This window comes from Siphateles boraxobius, unplaced genomic scaffold (genome assembly GCF_051911475.1).
Source record: "Siphateles boraxobius isolate OS27281-9 unplaced genomic scaffold, OSU_SipBor_1 26, whole genome shotgun sequence".
Taxonomy (NCBI): Eukaryota; Metazoa; Chordata; class Actinopteri; order Cypriniformes; family Leuciscidae; genus Siphateles; species Siphateles boraxobius.
Window position 1 is genome coordinate 20,785,847 of NW_027508876.1, and position 25,840 is coordinate 20,811,686.

At 36.9% G+C, this 25,840-nt stretch overlaps 1 protein-coding gene across 3 annotated transcripts in view; it reads right to left on the reverse strand.

The window, feature by feature from the left end:
- rps6ka3b (ribosomal protein S6 kinase, polypeptide 3b) overlaps positions 1-24,387 on the reverse strand; it is a 39,841-nt gene extending 15,454 nt beyond the window's left edge. For 2 of the 3 annotated variants that reach the window (XM_077244825.1, XM_077244823.1), the window contains exons 1-2: positions 24,005-24,387; positions 19,365-19,424 (exon numbers count right to left, since the gene is read on the reverse strand). In XM_077244825.1, coding sequence (XP_077100940.1) covers positions 19,365-19,424; positions 24,005-24,067 — 123 coding nt within the window. In that variant the 5' untranslated portion in view covers positions 24,068-24,387. The remainder of the gene's footprint in view (positions 1-19,364; positions 19,425-24,004) is intronic. The other variant, XM_077244824.1, reaches the window with a different exon arrangement.
- Positions 24,388-25,840: the final 1,453 nt, after the last annotated feature.

Here is a 25,840-nt window from a genome sequence, read left to right on the forward strand (position 1 = left end):
ACACCGCCCCCAATCCTCCTGCTTCATCACAGTACCGGTGGGCGTGGAGAAGGGTGACTAAAGACACAACGTGCAAGCTCTTCTTTCCTCACCCTCTTCCTCCCACTCTCTCTCTCTCTCTCCATCAATTTCTCTTTGTCTCCCCCTCTAAATCCATCAGCGTTCAATCTCCACATGGTGAGATGATGTCATCCTACGTTGGCGTACCAGCACAGTGTCTTTCATGAAAGTGATGAAAGTTTATGGGCACAGACGGTCCTCAATCCCTCGATATACTGAGACCAAAACAATAACAAAACCTTCACTATGATGCATTCAGATACAGTAGTAGCTTAGACAACGTTTAACTAAAATTTTAAACGCATCACAGCTATATTTGGGGTGCTTGACTGTGCAAAACTCACCATCAGGGTGCTGTGGGTGGGGCTATGTGGTTGCTAAGGTATGCTAGGTGGTTGCTAGAGCCTTCCTACAAGTCTCTATGATATGCTGGTCACAAGATATCATTAGTCTATATTTTCTTATCCATTTAATTGTCCACCAGGCAAATTTTTTTAAATCTGGTAGCTTAGAATCAGTGCTGTTACTGTTAAAACCAAAACTACTAAAACATTTTTTTTGGTATATAAAACATAGCTGAAATAAAATATTAAATAATAAATAAATATTAGATGGAAAAACATAAACTTACCTTAAACAACAAAGAATTAGAAATGTTGCTTTGTCAACTAAATTAAATAAGTCAGTTGAATAAGTGAGGTACTTATTGCTAAAACTTTAAAACTAAAATGTATAAGCTAAGACACATTTATACTGTTAGATAAAAACAGTAAAGCTGTGTCCGAAATCGAATACTTCCCCACTATATAGTATGCGAAAAACAGTACGCGAAAAACAGTACGCCAAAAGAGTAGTATGTCACAATACATAGTATTCAAAAAACAGTAGGCGAAAAGTCCCCGGATTACCTACTACTTCCGTCGAGATTCTGAAATGTGCATTCGATGGACACTTTACTATCCCACGAGGCCACAGGAGGAAATTTATTAATGGAGGTGAAGCGAGGTTATCTACATAATGAGTTATTTGATTATACTTCCAAAAGTCAGGACATTTTCACACAAAATGTATTAAAAATTAACATTTATTGTTGCACACTACTGCATTCTCTTCTCAATTACGATTTTGGAAAAAAGGCTGAGCATTATGCAGCATGTTTGTACTCCATTCCGAACACACCCTAAGATTTTCTACAATCCTTTGTGTAAAGCTCACAAGAGTTATGTAAAGTCCACTTCCACGAAGATTCCCAAATTCCTTCTTCCTCCCATCTCCAGTGTTATCGCTAAAGCGCATGGAACCATAAATACCTCAGAGTCCCACGGAGAGCGATGTGGAAGCGAGGCCAGTGAATCCTCCATCCTGTTCCAGCCCAAATCACTCTGGCATCGTGTCAGCCTGGGATCCCTCAGAGCAGCCAGCATCCTGCCATGAGGCGCCGGATCTCCGTCCAGCCCTGACAGCGTTCCTAACCTTTCTGTCACTTCCTGAAGCCCCGAGGGCAAGTCTATGGTATAATGGTGTCGCCGTCTTAGTCTAGTCCAGTCTGGAGAGTTTGTCTCTAGCATTTAAACTACGTGTTCCCCTGAAACAAGGTCTGTTTAGATAGTCAGATAAAGAATTCAACCAGTTGCACTCCACTTCAGATGCCTTGGTAAGTTCTTGTTGAAAAGCATAGGAAAGGGTGGCAAGGAACTTGGAATCTTCCTTGGAATCATCCAGAAGTCTACAACGCATCAATGCAAGCTCCGTTTTCCTGATATATGACAGAGAAAATCATCGAACCAATCGATGGAGGAAAGGAAAAGCAAAGGGAGGGAGGCAGGATCACCTGCACCATGTTAAGCACATACAAGCATCCAACCGGCAGCACCTCCCCGCCTCCCTCCTCGGCTCTCTCGGAGCATAATTCACACCTCATCTCAATGTCGCCAAGAATGGAAACTGATACTTCAGAATGAGAATGAGTCGCTAACGCTTTAGAGTCCAAATGAAAGTTGACAGAGATACAAAAGGAGCCATTTAAAATCAGAGCCATGTGTACTATAAAGATCAAAGTTATACAAAAAAGTGTTAAAAGGCACAAGGCTTGACTCCAGCATGCTCTAAAGTGTGTTTGTGTCCAGAGCTGTTGTCCAGTGTCTGGATTGTGGTGGAAGTGTTGTGTTCTTGTGGTGGTAATTTAGAGACTGTGATTCAGAGTACAGATGGTGACAATAGAAGATGTGCATTAGTGTTAATTTCGTTTAACAAAATCTATGACAAAAATGTTCGTTGACAACCTTTTTTTCCATGACCAAGATGAGACGATGATGAGGCGACACCAACGCCATTAAACGTTAACTGTCATTATATCAACATGAAATATCATTGACGAAAAAAGACGAGACTAAAATGTAGTTAAAAAATAAGAGTGATTTTGGTCAAGTTTGGTTTTTAATCAAATAAAAGAGAAGACAAAGCATTGTTTTAACAAGCCGCACACAACAGACCAAATATTTATTTCTCAATTGTTTTCTTAACACATATTTATTTATTTAGTTGATAATTTTTTAAATACATCAGTTAAACACATCTCTGAATAGAACCGTTGTCTATTTACAGTAAAAACATTGCAGTCCAGTAAAATATAATAGTCAAAAGACGATAGTATTGTAGTTTGATATGGAAGGCATGATGGTGGTTCTTCACCTTTTAAAGGGGTGATGAACTGAGAAATCAAATTATCGTTGAGCTTTTGACATCTAAGAGGTCATCATATTATAAGAATATCCTGTAAGTTTCAGAACTGAAACCGTCCTTGTTAGTCCAATAAAAGCTTTTATTGACACCAGGCTCAGCAAACGACTCGTTTTTCAAAGTGGGGAACTATGACGACAAAGAGGATAAAACACCACCCCCGCAGAAGAAGATCAACGCCTACTTCAACACGGCCGGTTTAGCCCCGCCCACCGATTCACGCATTACACGCATAGCTAAATAACATAGGCCTACCTCGTGATGACAAACCGGATCGGGCTACCGAGCAATAAACATGCCGTTTACTAAATATTGTGCAGTGCCTGGTTGTGGAAGAAGACAGTCGCTGCATAAGCTTCCTCTGGATTCCAATAGGAATGCATGGTTAAAGTTTATTTTTAATGACGTTCCAGCTGATGTGAGTAAAACATTGTCCGTTTGTTCGCTTCATTTCACTGAAGATTATTTTGTAAACAAGACACAGGTCGAGACTGGATTTGCAAACCGATTAAGATTAAAAAACGGTGCTGTGCCTTCTATACTCGATCCGACAGGAATGGTGCAACACACTTATGTGAGTAAAATCTTTATTTAAAAAATAATAATAATCTGATAGGCTAGTATTGCATTGTTACAGATTGTTTGATATCTAATAATTATGTGTATGTGTCTAATCAGTCACAGAAGAGTCCAACTATGAAGGATGTAGCTTGTCCTCTTGTCTATCTCTTGTAGCAATCATTCTGGTTGCCATTTTACAACATTGGAAGTTTTCAAAACAATTTCCCCCACGTGCACTGACGAGTGAGTTGAAACTCATTATAATATGCAAAACTGTTATCCACTCACAGCAGTGGGCGTTTACTTCCAAGTCTTCAATGCGAGACGCCCATAAAAACCGAGCGTTTTTGAGCTAGGCTCAAAACTAGGGTAAAAAATAGCCTATTACTTATTCATTTTAATGTTTTTGAATGTAAAAACCAAGCAAACGTCATAAATTGACCCTCAGACAACAATATAAAAAAAATTAAAAAGCCAGTTCATGACCCCTTTAATAAATAACCATATGTAAGTCTTGTATGACTTAAACAGCATCTAGTAAAAACCTAGATCATACCTAGATTTGAAATGAGTAAAATTAATTTTCTTCTAATACTAGGACTCTTTTAATGTAACTTATTTCCTTTGCATTTATCCCATTCCATCTGCAACACGTTATTTATGTAGGAGGTTTATTACAGGTCTGAGATCAGAGGGGGAATTTGACATTTTGAAATATTCAAGTTAAAAGCCTCCTTCACACAGATTAAAAATGTGTAAAAACTGCACCTTTTTGTATAATATTTTGAAAAGAAATAAAAACATACAGAGTGGCTGGTGAATTTTTTATGTATAAAGATATAGTTAAATATAAGATATAGATTAATAAATATAAAAGATATAGATTAATAAATATAAAAAAAATTGTATAAGATATAGATTAATAAATATAAAAGATATAGATTAATAAATATAAAAAATTAATTTATATTTAATCTTTTTTTAAATTTTAAATGTATATTTTGGCAATCAAATGGTAACTAATAAAACTTTGATACGGTCCTTGTTTTTAAAATATATATTTAGAAATTTTTAATTTTACAAAATGGCTACAAATTGTATGTAAGAGGAAAAACACCCTCAAACTCAGATTAAAACATTTAAAAAAACAACAACTATACATCATAATAAAGTTTGTTTTGAGTGTCTAATACATGCCTTCCGGAGGTACACGTCAGCTTTGGGGCAAAACAGAAACCCGATCACTGTCCACAGTACAGTAGTAGTACTCACTGTTCTGCTGGGGAATCTTTCAGGCTGTCTCTGAAACAGCCTCCGCAGAGCCTTCAGCCTACGTTGAAGCATGCGGATCACTGCCTCACCAAAAACAAGTGTCCAGGGCTTAGTGGCCGCCATACCGCTATAGTGCCCTGCTTCTACCTCTGGTCTGGAGGAACCCGGTCCAAGTGAGTGAGTGTGTGTGCCAAGATATGCAAGAAGTTGTAAGGAGTGAGAGCCTGGATGACAATCACTGACTCACGGGGGGGGAAAGCCCAGTCCAGAAAGAGGGAGTGTTAAAGCCAAACTGGGAGATTCCCCTCTGCTTACCCCCCCAATCCCTCCAATACAAAGTCTTGGAGATCCCCACACACTTTCACAGCTGACCAGTCACACAGAGACACATACACACACACACACACACACTCAGCCTTGTTTCAGGATGTTGGGCTACAGCTGAGATTAGCAACACCTGTTGTAAAGTCCAGTGGTGCAATACAAGAACTGTCCCCTTTAAACAGAGACCATAGGTGTGCAGAAAACACAGTGAACTTTCAATTAGCTCCACAAACACCTTAAAAAACACAACTGGTTACAAAAGTAATCAATGTTGATAAGCTATTGTGGTTTATGGCCGTTATAATAATACTAAGTATAATATATAATAATCACTGTAGTGTTTGATATATACACACAAACCATAGTAATATAAAACGGATGTATAAACATTTATATCTGCCCTGCCAAAAAAGAAAAGAAAAAATCCCTGCTTGAATTTAAAAAGGCAAATGCTTATGATTGGATCATTATTGCCGTAATTATTATGTTTTTAGCATGTTAAAGAATGTAAAAGAATGGTTGGGAGGGAGCATGTAGATTCATTTTCACACATGAATTGGCTCCTCAAAGTCCAGACCTTAAAGTCTTTCGGATGTGCTGGAGGAGACTTTACAGAGTGTTGGCATTTTGCATTGTCAACACAAGATCTTGACCAAAAATTGATGCACCTCTTGAAGGAAGTAAATGTTGTAATGTTATTTCCATCAAGAGATGCATAAACGTTTGGTCAAGATCTTGTGTTATTCATGTGTGAAAATGATTCTTTATGCTCCCTCCTACCATTCTTTCACAATTTGAGCCTGATAAATCTTGACACTGTCATCCTGGAATATGGCCATGATGTGTCTTCCTAAATGGTTGTTTAAGAAATGAAAAGCTATACACTCCATCAAGTAGGGTTAGAAGAACTGTGGCCAAACATTTAACATGCTAGAACCATAATAATCACTGCAATAATGATCTAATCATAGACTCTTAAGTATTTGCCTATTTAAAGCCAAGCAGCGATTTTTTTTTGGGCCGGGCAGTGTATATATTTGGTTGAAATATTTTGTAGTTACATTGTAATGAGTATTTTCCAATGGCAAGTTTGGTACATTTTGGAACCAAAAGAAAATTGACTAAATATTGTCTGGATAATCAGCCTGACTGATACAAAAAGAAAATTTCCTTTACACCATTGGTTACCAGGACATTACAGAGGGACAAAACCAGCTTATGGGGATCTCCAAAGAGGAACATACAATCCACTCAAACTCTATTTTCCACCTCTCCATGCTCGTAGATCCTGTCAGCTGCACGTATGGAATTCTGAGAGTCAGTTTCACTAAAGCCGCTTGCGCAACGCAATTAACAGCTCGGCTGGCCTGGCTTTGAGGACCTTGAAGTCAGAAAGGCAAACTCCATGCTCCATAAACAGGACGCAACACTCACCATTTTCCACTCGGATGACACAAGCTCACCCAACAGCTCTGAAAAGAGTACATTATCATGGTACGAGAAGAGTTTCCTATTACGATAAGTCAGGTGCCAACAAACAGAAGCAGACCGTGGCAATCTCGGTCCGATTTGAACTGTGCTCTGGGTTTGGGTTTTGCGTGAGTGTGAGCGCAATGGGTTATGCAACTCAATGGAGTAGGTTTCTGACCTCAGAGAGCAGCTGTGAAATCTTTGAGGATCCAGTTTCTCACATTGTACTGATGAATCTCAAGGTCAGTCGTAGTGAATGGCACAAGTGAGAGTTTGACGCTCCATTCTAGAACACGAGATGAAACATCTTAAAACTCAAAAGATGTCAGAGGGAGGTGCACCGTGGGGACTCAGAGAAGACTAAATATAAGATATAAAATATAAGCACACCTAACGTTAACTTAATGTTAAATTAAAAAATATGCTTTTTATGCTGACATATTGAGCTGTGGTGCTCATGTGGGTGACAGAAGTTTGAATAAAACTTGCAACATTTCCTGATTCCTTTTGCCTTCATTAATTTCTCATTCTTATTTTTATTTTTAATAAAAATGGCAAAAGGCTGTAAAAAATAAAATAAAAAAGTTTTTAAAATAAAGATTAACATGCATTAATATATATTAAGATTTAATATAATTAAGAAAAAGTATTTCCTTCTAGTGCATCAACAAATTCATTCAATAACATATCCAATATCAATCTATATTCTTAAGAAAAATGAAGTGTGTGCATTTTTTAAGAGACTAAAAAAGATTTTCTACATGAAGCAAATGGAATGGAGATGGAGGCATAATTTATTCATACATTTCCGAGAGGGGGACAGGAAGATCAATAGAGCTAATCAATTATAAGTGAGCTAGTGTCCTCGACATGGTCCAACTCATAGCTTTGGCCCACAGCACTGAACATTCTGTAATATTTCAACTGACAGAAACACTTACGAGCTGAATGGCTAATCCAAAAAGATGTCTGAAGATAACTAGGCTAAGGACCCACAAAAATCAAAGCATGTATTCTGGGTTTCTGCGGTTGTTAAAGGTCAGAGGTTTGAATTGAGCCATGACAAGTCAAAAACAAAAAACTGATTATCTGGTTTCCAGGATCCTCTGGGTGGTTTACAAGTCACAATAAAACCGACTGTGTTCAAACTGGGTAATATTATTTTAAATGTTTCCTTTGTGCTTAGTGTGCAACTCAATCTCAACTTCCTGACAATTTCTGCATTCCCTGTGAACTCGAAATGCCCGGAGAGCAAAGAAGACATAAAAGAGATAAAAAAGGACAAAAAGAAAGAAACAAAAAAAGAAATGAAGGCTCTGTCCTCCTAGAATTCAAAATGTCAGTCTGATTCATCTGATTTTGACAGATGTCAGAAAGAACAGACACACAACACCAAACATACAGTCAGCATTGAACGAAACATGTCAAACACGCATCTGATTTCTGAAGGATCATGTGACACTGAAGACTGGAGTAATGGCTGCTAAAAATTCAGCTTTGCCATTACAGGAATAAATTACATTTTTAAATATGTATTCAAATAGAAAACAATTATTTTACATTAAAACAGTAATATTGTGAAATATTATTACACTGTATTTTTGCCCCAATCTTATGAACAGTAGTGTACTGTATACTAATACATTTTTATTTGATACAACATTTAAAGGGTTAGTTCACCCAAAAATGAAAATGATGTTATTAATGACTCACTCTCATGTCGCTCCAAGCCCGTAAGACCTCCGTTCATCTTCAGAACACAGTTTAAGATATTTTAGATTTAGTCCGAGAGCTTTCTGTCCCTCCATTGAAAATGTATGAACGGTATACTGTCCTTGTCCAGAAAGGCAATAAAGACATCATCAAAGTAGTCCATGTGACATCAGTGGGTTAGTTAGAATATTTTGAAGCATCGGAAATACATTTTGGTCCAAAAATAACAAAAACTACGACTTTATTCAGCATTGTATTGTCTTCCGGTTCTGTTGGGGATCCGCGTTCACGAGTCCGCAGTGACGCTGACGACGTAAGACGCTGCTGACGTGTATCTGGTGCGTCCGTGTATTTGGGTTCAAATAAATATGGCTGGGCAAAAAAATGCAAGTGTTCCTCTATGTGGAAATCCTTAGACATGTTTGTGAAGATTGTTTTGTTTCCAGCGTGCGTCTCCCTCAGACTGTAAACGAAGCTCGGGCGCACCAGACACACGTCAGCAGCGTCTTACGTCAGCAGCGTCACTGAACGCGGATCCCCAACAGAACCGGAAGAGAATACAATGCTGAATAAAGTCGTAGTTTTTGTTATTTTTGGACCAAAATGTATTTCCGATGCTTCAAAACATTCTAACTAACCCACTGATGTCACATGGACTACTTTGATGATGTCTTTATTGCCTTTCTGGACAAGGACAGTATATCGTTCATACATTTTCAATGGAGGGACAGAAAGCTCTCGGACTAAATCTAAAATATCTTAAACTGTGTTCTGAAGATGAACGGAGGTCTTACGGGCTTGGAGTGACATGAGGGTGAGTCATTAATGACATCATTTTCATTTTTGGGTGAACTAACCCAACATTACTTTAAAGTAATGTTAAAAGTAAATTACTTTTTTGATGCATTTTTTGATGCAAATTTGAAGCAGATTCATATTAAATATACATTAAATAAACTGTTTGAATGTATTATGGCTATAAGTATTAAATGTAATAATTCATTTAAATTAAACATATTAATTTAATTAAATTTTCTTTAGTTTTTAAGGTGAAATACAAGCCGGTTGTGTCCTCGAAAGGTTTCATTTAAGCCACATTGTGCAACATACAAACACTCAAAACCTCGTCTCAAAACACAAACACACATGTCCTCCCTACTAGTGAAAATAAAATATGCTAAAATTGTTTGTGCTAAGTATACTATAAATACATTTACATATGTATGTGCTTAATAAAAATATCCTGCAATTGTACATTTGGTATACTAAACTGGTATACTTAAAGTCTGCTAAATTGGAACAACTACTTTTTTTACTTAATGCACTTTAACTGTGCGGAAGTAGTGCTGATGTCCAACTAAAGATATATACAGAATAATACAGAAATCATAAAATCATTATTAATAGTGATATATTAAAACACATTTTTGGCGTAATGTTGAGAAATGTGCAATGTGCAATAAAGAACTACTCCAAACAAAGTTTCATTATAATTTTATATTACTTAGTCTTAAGTAATACGAATATAAATATGTTAATGGATTTGAAGTATACTTAGTATGAAATAAATGTATTTTAAATAGATTTTGGTATAGGTTTTATTTACTAGGGCTGGTCTGAATAAAGTCATTGACAATGTCCCTATTAATTTTGCTTCTCTGGGGCCTTTTTCTGTTGCCAAGTCTACTAATTGCGAAGTTCAGACCATGCCGAACTCTCAGTCTCTAGGGCACAAAGCCATTGCTCATTAGAGAAAAACGCAACAAAAGAAAACAAGCACAGCAACACAAAATCCAAAATAGAACCACGAAAAAGTGTGGCCAATGATAAAACAGAGCAAAGCCGAGGGAGATTCCTAAACATTTCATGCCATAGACTCCAAAAGCATTCTTCTGAAAAATGAATGTTTCAGCCTTTTGATGTGGTTCTTCCTGCTCAGAGCACCAATGAGCAAAGAATCCCCCACAAAGACTCCAACTACATTGTTCCATCTACACAATACATCCTTAGTACATCATCAGTTTCCTCCTTTATGCCCTCTTCCCTTAGAGTCTCTCCCTTAAAAATAAGCTAACGGTTTATATAACCTTTAGAAAGCATATGTGAGCTGCATATCTGCACATGCTGCAATATTCGCAGAAATACTACAACTTTTACCTTAATCCCGCTAATATTTCAAACGGACAATACCGAAGGGCTCCTACCCGCGCGTTTCTCTGCCTGATCCGCAGGGGAAACATTTTCAGCATGATCCTGTTCGCATGTCAGTCACTCCACGCTGTGGACGGATAAACCAAGACCCTTGGCCAGCGTGGCAGGAGTGGTCACTTAGGCGGTCTGACTGTGGTGGGATCATACATGCATACAAAAGACAAGCTAAAGGAAACGCCTGCCCAGGAAAGGCCTACAGCTGCAGGTCAGCACTGAGATTAGAGCATGTCCTGCCCTGGTTTCCTAGGCAACACTTGCACAGGAAGAAGCACATGTGTCCAAATAGAGCATCAATAATACATCAGCCTTGAACATACATGCTCATACACTCAAGTGGGGGCTGTATACGAGTGTGTATACTCTATATATGCAAAAAGAGTCTCAGTTTCCTGTCGCTGGGTCTGACAAACATCCTCCACATGATAATGGCAGTCCCTAAAATCCATGTTTTGAACAAGATTATGTGTGGTGCCCAAAAACAAAAAGATACAGTTAAAATGTCAAAGAGCATTTAAAATGAGTGAGACATTGAAAGAAAGTTGAATAGTTTGTGAAGGATCATGTGACACTGAAGACTGGAGTAATGATGCTGAAAATAAAGCTTTGCATCACAGTAATAAGTTACATTTTAATATATATATATATATATATATATATATATATATATACATATATATATTTAAAAAGAAAATAGTTATTTTATATATTAATAATATTTTACAATATTTCTGTTTTTATCACATAAATTAAGCCTTGGTGAGCATAGGAGACTTCTTTTAATAATATTTAAAAAACACTCCCAAACAGTAGTGTAATATATTATTACACTACTAAAATATTTTAAACATTTTAAGTTAAAATGCCTTATTTTAAATAGCAGATCTCTTCCAGCTGATATTGAGACTACGTCAGATCATCCTGGGCTGAACCAGGTCACGTGGCGCCGGATCAAGTTCAAAGTTGTGTATTATTTTTTCATCTGCTTCACCCTACTTCCTGTGCTGAATGACAGAGCAGGAACCCTCCCGTCGGCCCCCTGTTCTTGGAAAGCTCTCAGGAAGTTAGACACCCTGACGAGGGCATTACATCACCTTCAGATCCTGACCTCAGATGTAAAATCCTCCTCTCACACGTGGAACCACGCCAAGACTGCCTCCCAACACGCCTTCAGTTCAGATGTGGAAAAACATCATCCTCGTCTCCTTTTCTCAGAGGGAAATGTGACATCAACTCTACTGTTTCTCAGAGTTAGAGAATGATAAACAGCACAGAGTGCCAAACTGAAAGGTTTAGTGCTCCAAAGACAAAATAATGTAAGAACAGGGTCCAAAATGTATTTTTTTCTAAACCTGCCAATGGTGGCTGAATTGAGAAAAATTCACCAGCAATGAATATATCTTACTGGCCAATAAACTACATTCTGCAATATTTTTATATAAAAAAAGTTATATATACATTTATATACATACAATAAATACAATAATAATAAAAATAACTGATTAAAGAAATATTTATTTGATTTATACATATAAATAAATAAATAAATATATATATGTAAATGTATTCCTGTGATGGCAAAGCTGAATTTTTCATAGCCTTACTTGCCTTTGACACTCCTAATGAACTTCCACATACCATGTCCTTCATACAGCGCAATGGACAGCACTTACTCATCCTGACAGCACAGACTGCAGTGCACACTGCAGAAGATAGCAGCATTTTCTCAGCGATTCTCTTCTGCTGCTTCTCAGACGTGTCCGTCTTATCAAAACACTGGAGTTATTCACAATTATTGTCTTTGTGGCACTGGGCCACTGATCTATAGGAGATGGAGGGCGTTTTAACTGCAGAGTGAGTGCTGGTAAAGGGGACATTTGCACTAAAGCCAACAGAGACAAGATTAATGGATCCCTCTCTCTAGATCTCAATAACATTTCAACAACCACCACACAATCTCTCTAGTAAAACAGCTTCTCTTCCTCTGCCTTCAATTTCCTCTCTGGCTGCCACTTCACTTTCCTTGTTTTTTTCACATTCCTCTGTCATGTGTTCATCTTGGCAGTGCAAACCAGGGCTTAATGATAAGAATGGCCCAGTGGATCAAAGTCAATGTCAGAGAGTTTTAGAACACTTGACAAAGCTATCATTGGCCTTTTGAAATAGTACCTAGCATTCTGGCTATCTTACATTTGTTTGATTACATACATGTAATGTGATCTAGATAGCGGAGTAAACAAGATGTTTGCACAATATGCCATCATTTTTTACATTAGAGTTGTCCAACTATTGCTACAATAAAAAAAATATATATATTATAATATGAGATCATTTCTTTTTACCTGATGCATACAGATGTGTTATATTATGCGTTTAAATGTTTGGGGTAAGATTTCAGCCTTTGAAAGAAGTCTCAAATTCAGTAAAAACCGAAATGTAGGAAATATTATCACTATTTACAATAACCGTTTTCTATTTTAATTTATTTTTTTAATCGATTTATTCCTGTGATAGCAAAACTGAATTTTCAGCAGCCATTACATCTTCAGTGTCACATGATCCCTCAGACATTATTCTAATATGCTGATTTGCTGCTCAAGAAACATTTCATATTATTATCAATGCTGAAAACGGTTGTGCTCCTTAATAGTTTTGATGAAAGTATGATATTTTGTTTTCAGGATTCTTTGATGAATCGAAACCTCTATTTTAAATGTCTTTACCAATCAATTTATTGTATTCCCACAGCATTATTAATTTCTCCCCCCCCCCCCCCAAAAAATCTTAGTGACCCCAAAGTTTTGACCAGTAGTGTATATTATGTATGTATGTATGTATGTATGTATGTATGTATGTATGTATGTATGCATGTATGTATGCATGTATGTATGTATGTATGTATGTATGTGTATATATATATATATATATATATATATATAAAATTATATCTTTCCCTTCACACATAAATATTTGTTACTAAAAATGTATACAGCCAAGCGGCAAAGGTAAGGCAAATCATTGTTGGTGATTGGGGTCGAGCAGGACGAGTCCGAGGGACGTGAGAGAACTGCGCGAGGCTGGTGGCGTGAGTGATAATGAACGTCACCGGCGGCCACGCAACGTTCTCTCACGTCCTTTGGCCTCGTCCTACTCACCACAGTGACCATAGGGCAGATCATGACCTGAGATACATAAGATCTTCCTGGTCCTGACCGAACCCCCTCCCCAATTGTAAGGTTCTGAGTCTGCCGTGATAATGAGAGCCTGTCCTTAAATCTACAATATGTAATTTTTTTCGCCACTCTTCACACACACACCCTCAATAGGGTCGCTAACCTCTTACAATAACAAAGGCGTAGGTTTATGACACATAGCGGAATTATGGAACTTGTCGTCATGCTGATGGATCTAATAATGTTTATGGATGAGTGAATACATTGATGTTTTTAACATGACTGGTATGAAGCAGGGCGCGATTGCTAATGAGAGACAGATATCAGCGCCACACGCGAGTCCCGCGGATATAAAGGAATAAAGACATTTCATTCTACCGAACTACAGGCAAGTGCAAAACTTGTGAGGTAACGCAGCGCTGTTTCACTTGGTCTAGACTATCACACTAAACACTGAGTGTGTTGAAAGTTATTCTATGTGTTAGTTGGTCTATATGAGACTAGAAGTAAGCTAGATCAACATTACAATAACATACTGATCATATTCTAACATTTCATCATGTTGAGCTATATAACTTTGATTAGTTTTATGTACATTTGCTCACCGGTCTAATAAAGTACATGCAAGAGTGGCGTCTCTGTCAAGTCCAAGTTTGTCACAGACGTGGAGCTCTCGCCATCTCGAAAACGCCACGCTGATATTGATCCTCGTTTTAGTTCTCCTTTTGTCCCAAAGTCTGCTTGCCATGGTCCATAATATTTGAACGAACAACAACAGCGTGAGCCATGGTTACTATGCGAACGGAAACCAGGGATAACGCAGATATTACGACAAGTGAACATGGACCAGCCATTATTTAAAACTTGAATTTCTCTGAAATTAAAAATCTTTGGGAACTTTTGGGATATTGTAAGTACACAACTGCAGGACATATATCACACTGTGCAAGTGATTTTTGTACATTTTATTATTTTATTTTAACATATTGTAGCTTTAAGGAATGAAGATGAAGTCAACTCTCGCACACTTATTCAGCCCGGAACAAAGAGCAGAGTTTAACACAGATTCCGAGGGTCTTGAATCTCTGCACACGCCACTTCTCTGACACACACCCACTCTTGCTCTCTCACACATACAAAGTGCCGTCACACCGCTTTTGTGTCCATGTTATGTGGGACGTTAGAGGAAAGAGCTTCACAATGAGAGATCCACAGGAAACCTTCAGTAAGAATTAATGGCATTACCCAGCATAACCTCTCTCTCTCTCTGTGTGTGTGTGTGTGTGTGTGTGTGTGTGTGTGTGTGTGTGTGTGTGTGTGTGTGTGTGTGTGTGTGTGTGTGCTGTGCGCATGTAACACACATAGATCCACAGACCGGGTGAACAGGCAGAGAGGGCCATCACTCCCAGCAAGCTCTATTGATCCTCGAGCGTTAGAGGACTGTAAGTCACCAGCTGTGACCCATCACGATGCCGCTGTAATGGAGGATGGGGTGGAAAGGGATTGTGACTGAATCATCGCCTGGTCACGCCATCAGCATCATGTGTAAACGGGTCTTAATAGATCCGTCAGTTAACAGGACCATGTTGTTAATCAATTCAAAGGGTATTATGGGTATTGTATACCAATTGTTGCAGGATCATGGCCTATTACTGAAAATGGATGGACTGATTTAGGTGGGAAACAGGAAGAAACACAGCAATGGAATAAAATGGAAACCTGAAAAAAAACCACAGGTTTACATAAATATCTTAATGTGAAAGTGTTTAAATAAATTATATAATTTCAAGAATTTAAATGGATTTAAGGGAATAATGAAAAGGGGGGGGGGGGGGGGGCATTTAAAGAAATGAGCAAAATAGCAAAAAGTCAAGTAGTTCGCATGATATGTCAAGTGAAATCGTTTGTCCAGCCATCTTAAAAAGTAAAGCTGTGGTCACATTTACAGTTGCTCTGCGAAAGGAATTTAGTTTAAGGCCAAAACATTTGCCCACACGGATTTCACATTGGGTTCAATTTTGTCATGCAAATTCCCCACACTGACCAATAGAATGCTGCTTGGTTTGAAAATGACAAAGCATCATTATATTTCTGACAGAGGATAATATAATTTCTGCCGGCAAAATTTTGCAGAAATTTCGTGACCACGCCTTAAAGTGTTAAAAGTAATCCATATGAATCGAATGGTTTAAATCAAAGTCTTCTGAAGAGACACAATTGCTTAATATAACTAACACATTTAATTTAGGCTTTTATTCACATATAAAAATTGCTCAGTGAACGTATTTTGAGCACTCAAATCTGGTAAACAAAAGCTCAAGATCCAATGAAGTTCATTCTCGTGTGTCACGCCAGCACATTTGAGCTTCAGCAAAAACCAATAATGTTTGTTCCCATGCGTCAAGCAACTAGATGAGCTTCTCTTTATAATATTTGAGTGTTATATGCATGTTTGTTGATTAATGTTTATGTGGATAAAAGCCTAAATTAAATCTGTTCAACAAATAAAGCGATCTTATCTCTTCAGAAGACTTGGATTTAACTGCTCGATTCATATTCTACAACCTCTTTATGAACGTTTGGAACCATCACAAGTTTTGGGTCAATAGACATTTAATGGAAGGAAATAAATCTCTCAGATTTTGTATCAAAGATGAATAAGAGTTTTTAAGGGTTTTTGTGTGAACTAACCCTTTAATAACACTTCTCTGCAACTGCATGAGGTATCATTCAAGTCTGTTTAGTACAATATTCCAAGCCCCAACGTTAACTACAAGTAATAGTGGTCCTTGCTAATAACTAAATCTGCAGCAAATTAAAATGCTCTGAGTCATTTTTAAGCTGCGGTTGTTATTTAACTACAGTCAGGCAAGTTCTGTGAATCAGGTGTGCAGGGCCATGTTGGAAGAGTGAGTCAGAGTAGATAAAAGACAGCATGATGTATCGGCACTCTCTTACACAAATGAATGCAGAAGAGAGAGAGAGAGAGAGAGAGAGAGAGAGAGAGAGAGAGAGAGAGAGAGAGAGAGAGAGAGAGAGAGACAGAGAGAGAGAGAGAGAGAGAGAGAGAGAGAACGAGAGAGAGAACGAGAGAGAGAGAGAACGAGAGAGAGAGAGAACGAGAGAGAGAGAGAGAGAGAGAGAGAGAGAGAGAGATAGAGAGGTAAAAAGAGGCAAGAGTGGGTGTCCGCAAAGCGAGAAAAAGTCAGTCCAGATGGCCAGAGAAGATTAAATACCATCTGCCAGATAGATCTGGAGACATAGCCAAACATTAGCACAAACAAGCGACACACCACACACACCCCGCACATAGACATGGATGATGCTGGACACATACAGTACATCAGTGTCAGGGTCTGATCACGGCACCTGGGAACGACGGAAAGTCATAGTTACCCGATATGGGGATAGTTGCAAAGACTGTGAGCAAGCGTTTCAACTCATTTTTAATTATGGGAGAAAAAAATAATAATTGTCTCCTCTTCTCTGATGGAGTTGCATTGGTCATCATAACTGTGTGCGCACATAATCCCAGGTCACTCCAGGGAAATAGGTGTACACATTGGATTAAAAAGTCTATTTAAAAAGTCTACTACTACTACTTTTCTTAATCACTTTGGAAGTCTGTCTGCTAAATGCTTTACATCTATATTTAAATGAATTACCTTAACATGAGCTATGTTTATTCACCAGGGGGAGCCAGTGAGCTGCTAATTGGAGTGATTCACTGTTTTGCTTCTGTGTTTTGGGAATGAATTTAAATGAGATCCCGTTTATAAACTCCCAAATGGCTTCCAGATTAAGTTAAATGGCTGATTGCAAACTAAATATAAAAAGCACATTTTCACTCCTTCCTTCCTGTTTTATTAGCCGTTCTGAGAAAGAGAGCTGCTTTAAGCCCATTTAACAGAGCACATGACTAATGCATTCACACACTCTCCAACTCATTAACTCTTATTATGCTACTGAAATACTGTTTACCATCATACGCCCCATTAAACACAGGAATCGGAACATACATGTTGAACACAAATACGCAAAGACAAAAAAATAACAACAACTACAGCAGTCTACTAAATAGACAAGAAAGAAAAAATACAGCCATATTGATTTATACAGCTGTCCTTTACATGTGAACTCTTCTATCTGACAAAGACACACTGGTAGATCATTTAAATTTCCACAAAAAAAAAATTTATATTTAGCTTACATAAATGCATTTATAATATTTTTTACTTTAGTTTTACTAAGTTTTTTGCTTAATTTATGGTCATAAGCATATTCCCTTCCACAATTTCTAATTACCATAATGGTAAAAACTGTAAATTACTGTAACTCCCTGTCCCAACCAGAAGACGCGATGTCGGGACGCGATAAAAGGGATCTTTTCCATGTTAATTTGAGTTTTTGTCCTAACCAACAATAATAGCGATACACGTTGATCGACAGGGAATTCCATTTTAGAAATTGTTTCCATTTTTGCAATGTTGTGGCTGGAACAACAACTTAATCAGTACCTGACATTATCATTGTCGTACTTTGTATGTTATCATTTTGCATGACCTTTAAAGCCATACTGAAAGTGTTACGAACGCAGTAGCTTGCAGAGAGACTCCGCCCACACGCTCTTCTGATTGGCTGTGTTTTTTGATCGATTGTGTCAAGTCTGGTGTAGACAAACAAATTGCTTGTCGCTGGAATGTCATCACATCGAATCTGATTAGGACACGGTGTAATGTATGAAAAATATATTATTTAAAATATTTAGAGAGAAACGGTGCTTCCCATTTTTTTTTTTTTTTTGATTATGTAAAATACTTTGACTTTGATGTGTTTTCATGACATTCTCCAATACAAGGCCAAACACAAGTGTGCAGACAAAAGGAGCGAAGAAAGAAACAGTGTGCATTTAACCTACGTCTATCGCAACATTTGCAAAGGAGCAGCTTTCAGACACACTATTCGTTTAAGTGCGTGCTTATGTGTGGGGACATTCAGGGGGAAAAGCAAATACTCTAGAGAATTTTTTTGATGGACCAGCTTTCTTAGCAAACAAGATCCATAGGTCCATCTGCCCTGCATTTAAAAATCAATGATTCTCAGCACAAGCTAGGGAGGAAGACGGAGGAGTGTTTTAGTGGGAGAGGAGACCTAAAAAGTCTTCGTCGTTTCCTGTATGAGGTCAGACTGCATGATGTCATAATGGACTCGTTACATGCGTGTTATGGAAACTCATTAATGGCCTCTGAGTGTAGGAAGAATCCTTCCTGAACTAGTACAACCATTACGGCTTGAACAGAAACGCTCCCACAAACAAAAACAATGAGTACTTTGTTGTCTAGGTTGGTATCTTTTCAGCTGGGACACAGGAATTCTGGGCCCAACACAATGAGTACGGTACAGTGTACAGTCACTCAGTTTGACTGTAAAACTGTGTCCATGTAACAAGCTGGATTTCCAGCTTCTCCAACATGCTTACGGCAATCAAAGGACAAATCAATACAACTGCCTTCTATGGGGAACACATGATCAATAGCTATCATTTAGGACCAGCTCCCCTTACAGATACACATGTACATGGAGGGACATTCAGTCCACCTTCTTAGAAGAGCCACTTCTCTATGCTGCAGAGAAAGCTCCTTGAGAAATGTCAAGTGCTACAAAACACTGAACAGATAAAAAAAATAAGAAGATCAAAGCCCATGAGGGGACACGTCATGAAAAGATGAGAAGGACACGGATTAAAAAAGGTAGAAAGAGTTTGAGAAACAGACAGCTTGAGAAGACCGAAAAGAGAGAGAGATATAAGAAGAGTGTAGAAGCAGGGGGAGGCATGACACTCACTTGACATGATAGATTTTCATCTTCTCCTGTCGAGTCTTCCAAGACATGATGGGGCTCCGTCTGTCATGTGAGAGAAATGTGAATATGGAAAATCAGTGTCTCACGAACCATAGCGAGTAGAAAATAAAATATGCATAATGTGTTAAATGTCTGAACTGCACCGAACACCGTAGCGCAAAGTCAGACCTTTCACTAACAGCATAATGCTTGGTCCACATTGCTGCTTATTCTGGCTAACTGTCAACTTAGACAGGAAGAGACCACCTGACCAGCACAAAACAACCAAAGTTCTGTATTTTTATTTTTATGGCCAGATAATACCATAATAAACAATCTTCATGAACTTTAGGTCAGATTTTCTGTTTGTCCAAAAGTAATAAGCTCTGATTATTTCATTAAATAACTCAAAACTATATATATATATATCCTCAGATAAAAAAAAAATATATATATATACACACATATACACACATACACACACACACACACACATATATATATATATATATATATACACACATATATATATACATATATATATATATACATATATATATATACATATATATATATATATATATATATATATATATATATATATATATATATATATATATATTTATATATATATATATATATTCATTGCTATAATATAATAGATTTTTTATAGCAATTTTCATGTGGTCAATACCCATAAACAGGCAATATTAAAATGTTATACTATTTATTATTTTGTCTAAATAAATTACAAATAAAACACTAAAATCAGACTTTTTGAATGCAGACTTTAAAAGTGAACTTAGGCATTAAAACATTATAATGTTTAGTATGTTACATAACAGTGTTATTAAATTATCAGCGTTTTTAAAGATTAACTTTGATTAAGTGTTAGATGACTATGAAAGCCTATTTCCGCAACATAAGAAATAAATCATGTTTTGGTAAATCATAATTATGAAATACTAATTCATAATTATGAAATTAAGTCTAAATTATGGCATAAAAAGTTTAAATTATCAAAGTCTAAATTATGATAAAAACGTCCTAATTATGATACAAGTCACTTTTTAACGTCATATTTATGTCAATGTTTTATCTCATAATTCTGAAATTTTAAGTCATAATTTGTTTTATCTCATAATGACTTAGTATATCACAATTTCAACTTCTATGTTATAATTATGACATACTAAAGCATGATTGAAATGGGCTTATACTGGGACTTATACACGGCAATACTGATCGAAAAGTAAAAATAGTTTAAATGAGCATGAAAAATTAAATATCCAATATCAACTGTTACTGATAAATCGAAACATCTTTAATATCAGTCAAATTACAAATGCACCATTAGTGCATTTGTAACTGACAAACTTTAGTTGTCAGTTGACCTGACAAACTTTATCAAATAGCCATATCATCATCCAGGTACCTGAAAATTATTTTGTTTCCCAACACTCCCGGATGTTGTGCTGCGGTCAGATATCTGATTGAGGCTTGTGAATTTAACAAGTGCTTTCTTTTCATGAAATATGAATCATCAGACAGTCATCGAACTGATTGTGGGTGGTCTGTAGGCAGTCCGTCTGAGACTGAGACTACATTGAACAATCGCAGTGTGGATCAGTTTCTAAGAGCGATACAAAGCCTTGATTACTACAGCAGACACACACTTGTGCCAATATGAACGTCTGTTCCTCTGCACCAAATGATAGTGGAGGAACGTCTCGTTAGACTACATGCTGTCATTGACTGTTTAGGGTTAATTAGTCAGGGTGGCGCCTCAGACGGGCCGATCTGTCACCGAGAGGGTGAAACTGAGGGATGCCGTCATCATCTGCTGGCTGGAAGGGAACAGTGTGTTACCTGCCACTCTTTTCTCTTTCTCTTTTACAAAGCCATCACGGCAGATTTACGGCAGACTATTACATGTGGATCAATGGGGTTGTAGTTGTAATTTCTGAAATTGTGTCATTCCAGAGTAGATGACAGAGAAGGCTGGATTGAGTTTTTCTAATAAACCTGCAGTAATTTGCATGCATGAATTCATGCAAACCCTTATCTTTTGCAAATCGTCTTTAAAAAAACAGTCAGGGGTATTGAATTCTCAGGAAATCTGCAGCAATGAAACTGATCAAACTCAGTATGAGAGAGTAAACGGTCATGGTAAAGCGATGTGGGTTCCTGAGTACATAAATGTTTACTTTGTTATCCTTGGAATCCTTCCAATGTATCTTTAGCCACACAAATTCTGTCTAAAATTCATAAGATTTAAAATTTGTCCTCCATCATTTGATACATTCCATTCTAGTCTATTCTAGGCCTATATAGTAATGGGTTTAAAAAAAATAAAAATAATAAGTTATGACAACATATGTTGTTACATTGCTTTAACTCAAAATAAGTAAACTTTTATTTTATAAAAGTACTCATTTTTTAAAGTCAGTTTAATGTGATTTAAGTTGTAATTACTTAAATATCCAAGTTGATTATACTTAAATGCAGATTAAAAGATCAAAAAGGATTAAAAGATAGTTTACATAAATTATAGAAACATAAAATGAAGAAATGCCCCTAAAAATCAATTCCAAGGTGGAAATATTGCCCCTGAAAGGATTAGTTCACCCTCATGTCTTTAAAATAGTCCATGTGGTGAATTAACCCTTTAAAGGGACAGTTCACCCAACAATACAAAAAGATCAAAAATAAAAAATAAATACAACATGATAAGGCAATATTAGGCAGAAAAAACAGTCAACAAACATTGTAATTTTGCTCAACATCTTTTGTGCTCCACAAATGAAAAAATTTAATAACATGAGGGCAAGCAAAGTATGTCATAGTTTTCATTTTCATGTTTGGGTTAGGTAGAATTTCTCTTTAGAATTATCTGGAAAATCTTAAAAATCGTATGTTTTTTTTTTTTTCATCTGCCTCATCTCATGACTACAACATGCATGATAACAACTATCAATGTTGGTTACATGATGTAACTAGTTACATGTAACAGAGTTAAGTAATTTAATTGCAAAAGTAATGTAACTGTAATCTGTTATTACGGAGAAAAGATGTGTAATTAGATTTACTTACGAGTTACTTACGAAAATGTTAACGATTACAAAGGGGGTTACATCTGAATATTTTCTATAAAAAGCTAGGATATGTTGAATAATATTAATTTGTTGCTTTGCCTGTTTTTGATGTTCACGATGGCTGCTGCCATTAAGAGGCCATTTAGTAAAGCGATGCTATTCTGATACTTTTGATCGGTTCTCTTGTTTGAATTTGCAGCTCACCACATTTGAATATTGCATCAATCCACATTGCAGCTGAAAGCTTTAGGCCTAGGCTACAACCTGTCTGAGAGTTGCTACCATGGCGAGTGATAAAAACGCGTTCTGGTGCTGGAAATCTAAAAAAAAAAATTTATCCAGAAATTAGAAAAAGTTTGCAAATATAACAATTCAGTGCAAAATATGTTTACCAACTATTAAAATGCTATTGACATCGAAGGTTTCAATGTTGAACCTGAGGAAATATCCGCAGGTATGAAACTTAGCCTACAGTTAACTGTAAGCAGTCATTAAATAAAGTACAAAAAGGTATTGCCTACTCCCGATAAACTGTTTTATTTTCTATTTGGGTTTATGTAAATGCTTTATTTTTTAAGATTAACAGTTTTTTTTCTTCGAGGTATTGTTTGATGTCAGTGTTTCCTGTCATTGCTATGCAAAGATTTGATTTCAAAAACAGTATCATAGCTATTAAACTATTTCTTGTTATGATTTTAAATCTGTATTAAACCCCAGAACGATCTCAAAGTAAAAAGAGGTGCTAAAGTCTGATTATGTGATGGCTGTGCTTTAAAATTAAATTACAGTATAATTTTAATTCAAGTGATGAAGGATTTTGAAAGTTTGACAGTAATCAGTGTTGAGTAGGCAGGCTACTACTGTAAGGTTAACCCTGCCTGGTTTAAATGTTTGAAAATGATAGAGATAGAAATTTAGAAAAATAATCAAATGTAATCAGTTACATTACTTTAAGTAATTGAAATAGGTATACTACCTATTACATTTGAAACAGGGGAACTTGTAATCTGTAACCTATTACATTTCCAAAGTGACCTTCCCAACACTGCAACTAATAAATATACACACACACACACACACACACACACACACAGGTTAACTAAACTGATTACATTTCTCAGTGACAAAGCAAAGATTCCCACAGATGAACCGATTCATCATCATCACTCCACCGGCATGAATCAGACTTGGATTCATGATCATTACGTCGTCTCATTCATAAAACTTAAGTCTATATTAACAAAACACAGTGAACAAGGTGAACTCATATGCTATTTACAAATTAACTAACTTACAAGTCAAAAAAAGGGGGATAAATGCAAAGGGCCTTTGGCAAACGGATCGTTTAAAAAGCAATACGCACAGACATTACACGGGTCATACTCTATAACCGCTAATCCTGCAACATCGGATAAAGATCTGGAACAGGTTGTACAACAACGGCACAGAGAAACGGCCTCAAAAAAGAAAGAAAAGAAAAAAACAGAAGTAATGTTTTTATAACTAACATGTCAGTGATATAAACCTTCATGAGCGTTGGAGACTTACCTCACTCGCCGCACTGCCGATTGCCATCTTTCGCCATGGGTCAACTAGTTGTGCCAGGGGCATCTTCACTTTTTGGAGGTACCCTTGTTTTATGAATCAGATTCAAAAGAACAATTCTGAGCTACTTTGAAGAGATTATGACTGTTTGTTTCCACGCTCTTGACACTGATAGAGAAAGCTGCGAATTCGTTACTTGCGTAACGTATCCAAAAGCGCCGCCACCTTTTCCTCCACTCACTTCTGTCAGTCAGTGCAGCGTTTCCATAGAAATAGAATGACCGTGCCCTGCCTAATCTCGCGCCAGTCGCCCTCTCTCTCTCGCTCTCTTCGCTTTCCCGTTTGACAGAAAAAAACACGTTTACGCGCTATATTCACTTCCGCTTATTACAGTAAAACGCATTTGATTGGCTGATATGCTTGTCAATCAAAATAGAGGGGCGGGGCTAAATCTGTGCTGCTCGTCGTATACGGACAGGTGAGAGTGCAGTGCATTTGATGCCCCAACCTGTGATCCGAGTAAACACGTATTTATATAATAATTACATTTATTTAATTTCATACTTTTACTCTATGGAAGGTAGTAAATTAGTACGGTCACTCAGATATATGATCTATAAAATTTATAGATGTAGGCATTGAGGCTGGTATCAATCCCATGGATCATGTGATCACGGCATATAGGGCTCATGGTTACACCTACACCAGAGGTGTCTCTGTGAAAGAGATCATGGCAGAGCTCACAGGTGGGGACGTCCTGCATAAAACTGCATAAAACTGCAAATTTATCATCAGTTTAATATTTATTTCTAATATTTATTCCAATGGACAATATATATATATATATATATATATATATATATATATATATATATATATATATATATATATATATATATATATATATAGGCCTATTGCTTATATTAAAATCCACAATGGACACAATTTCTTTAAAAAGTGTTGCTCGTCAGTGTGATTCATCATCAGTCATCATAATCTTTTGATGACATCATATGACACTGTAATGTACGTAAGAATGTACCTCCAATAAATTGGCATCTACTGTACATTGTCAGTGATTTGACACTTTATTCACGTAAGTGGAGAGTGCGACACCTGCTGGGTGAGTCTATTATGATTCAGTGACACAAATACTGACGCAAATATAAGTCAAGTTATTACATATTTGGTTCAGTGAGGTCTTCCTCACTTAGTTGTCACTCTTGTGATCCTCAGCAGTTAAAAAAGAGTGAAGACAATGGGTGCATCTCAATTAACTCGTTAGCTTCCTAGGTCGTGAACCATAAATTGTGTACATGAATTCGGGCACTGGTAAGGAAAGGACAGTAAGGACCCTGGCTCGCTACACATTGGGACACTGATGACTCTATTTACAGCGACATGGCAACGTCCTCTTTGTACAGCATCACTACTGTGTCTTTTATGAACAACTGCAGAAATTAATTTTTTTTTACATATATGTGCAAAATTCCAGCCATAAATACTTTATAAATGTTAGCTAGATTATGTTCATTACCTGTCTGGTGATGTATGTTTATGCTGACATTTAATTAAATAAGGGTTTGTATAATTCTTTTTTTTTATCACATGTGTAGTGAGTTGCCTCATATGATTTATGTTTCTCGCTTTTGAACTTCCATTAAGGGAACATAGTGAGCATCAATGCTCCCTGGTTTTCATAGTGCGTTGTGGGAATTTTTAGGGCATGATTATTTCAGTGCACTGGAAGGATTTTGCGACTGAGACAGCCCCATAAAATATTCCCTGACTGGTGAACTAAGCTGATTGAGATGCACACAATAAGTGAACCAGTTTTTT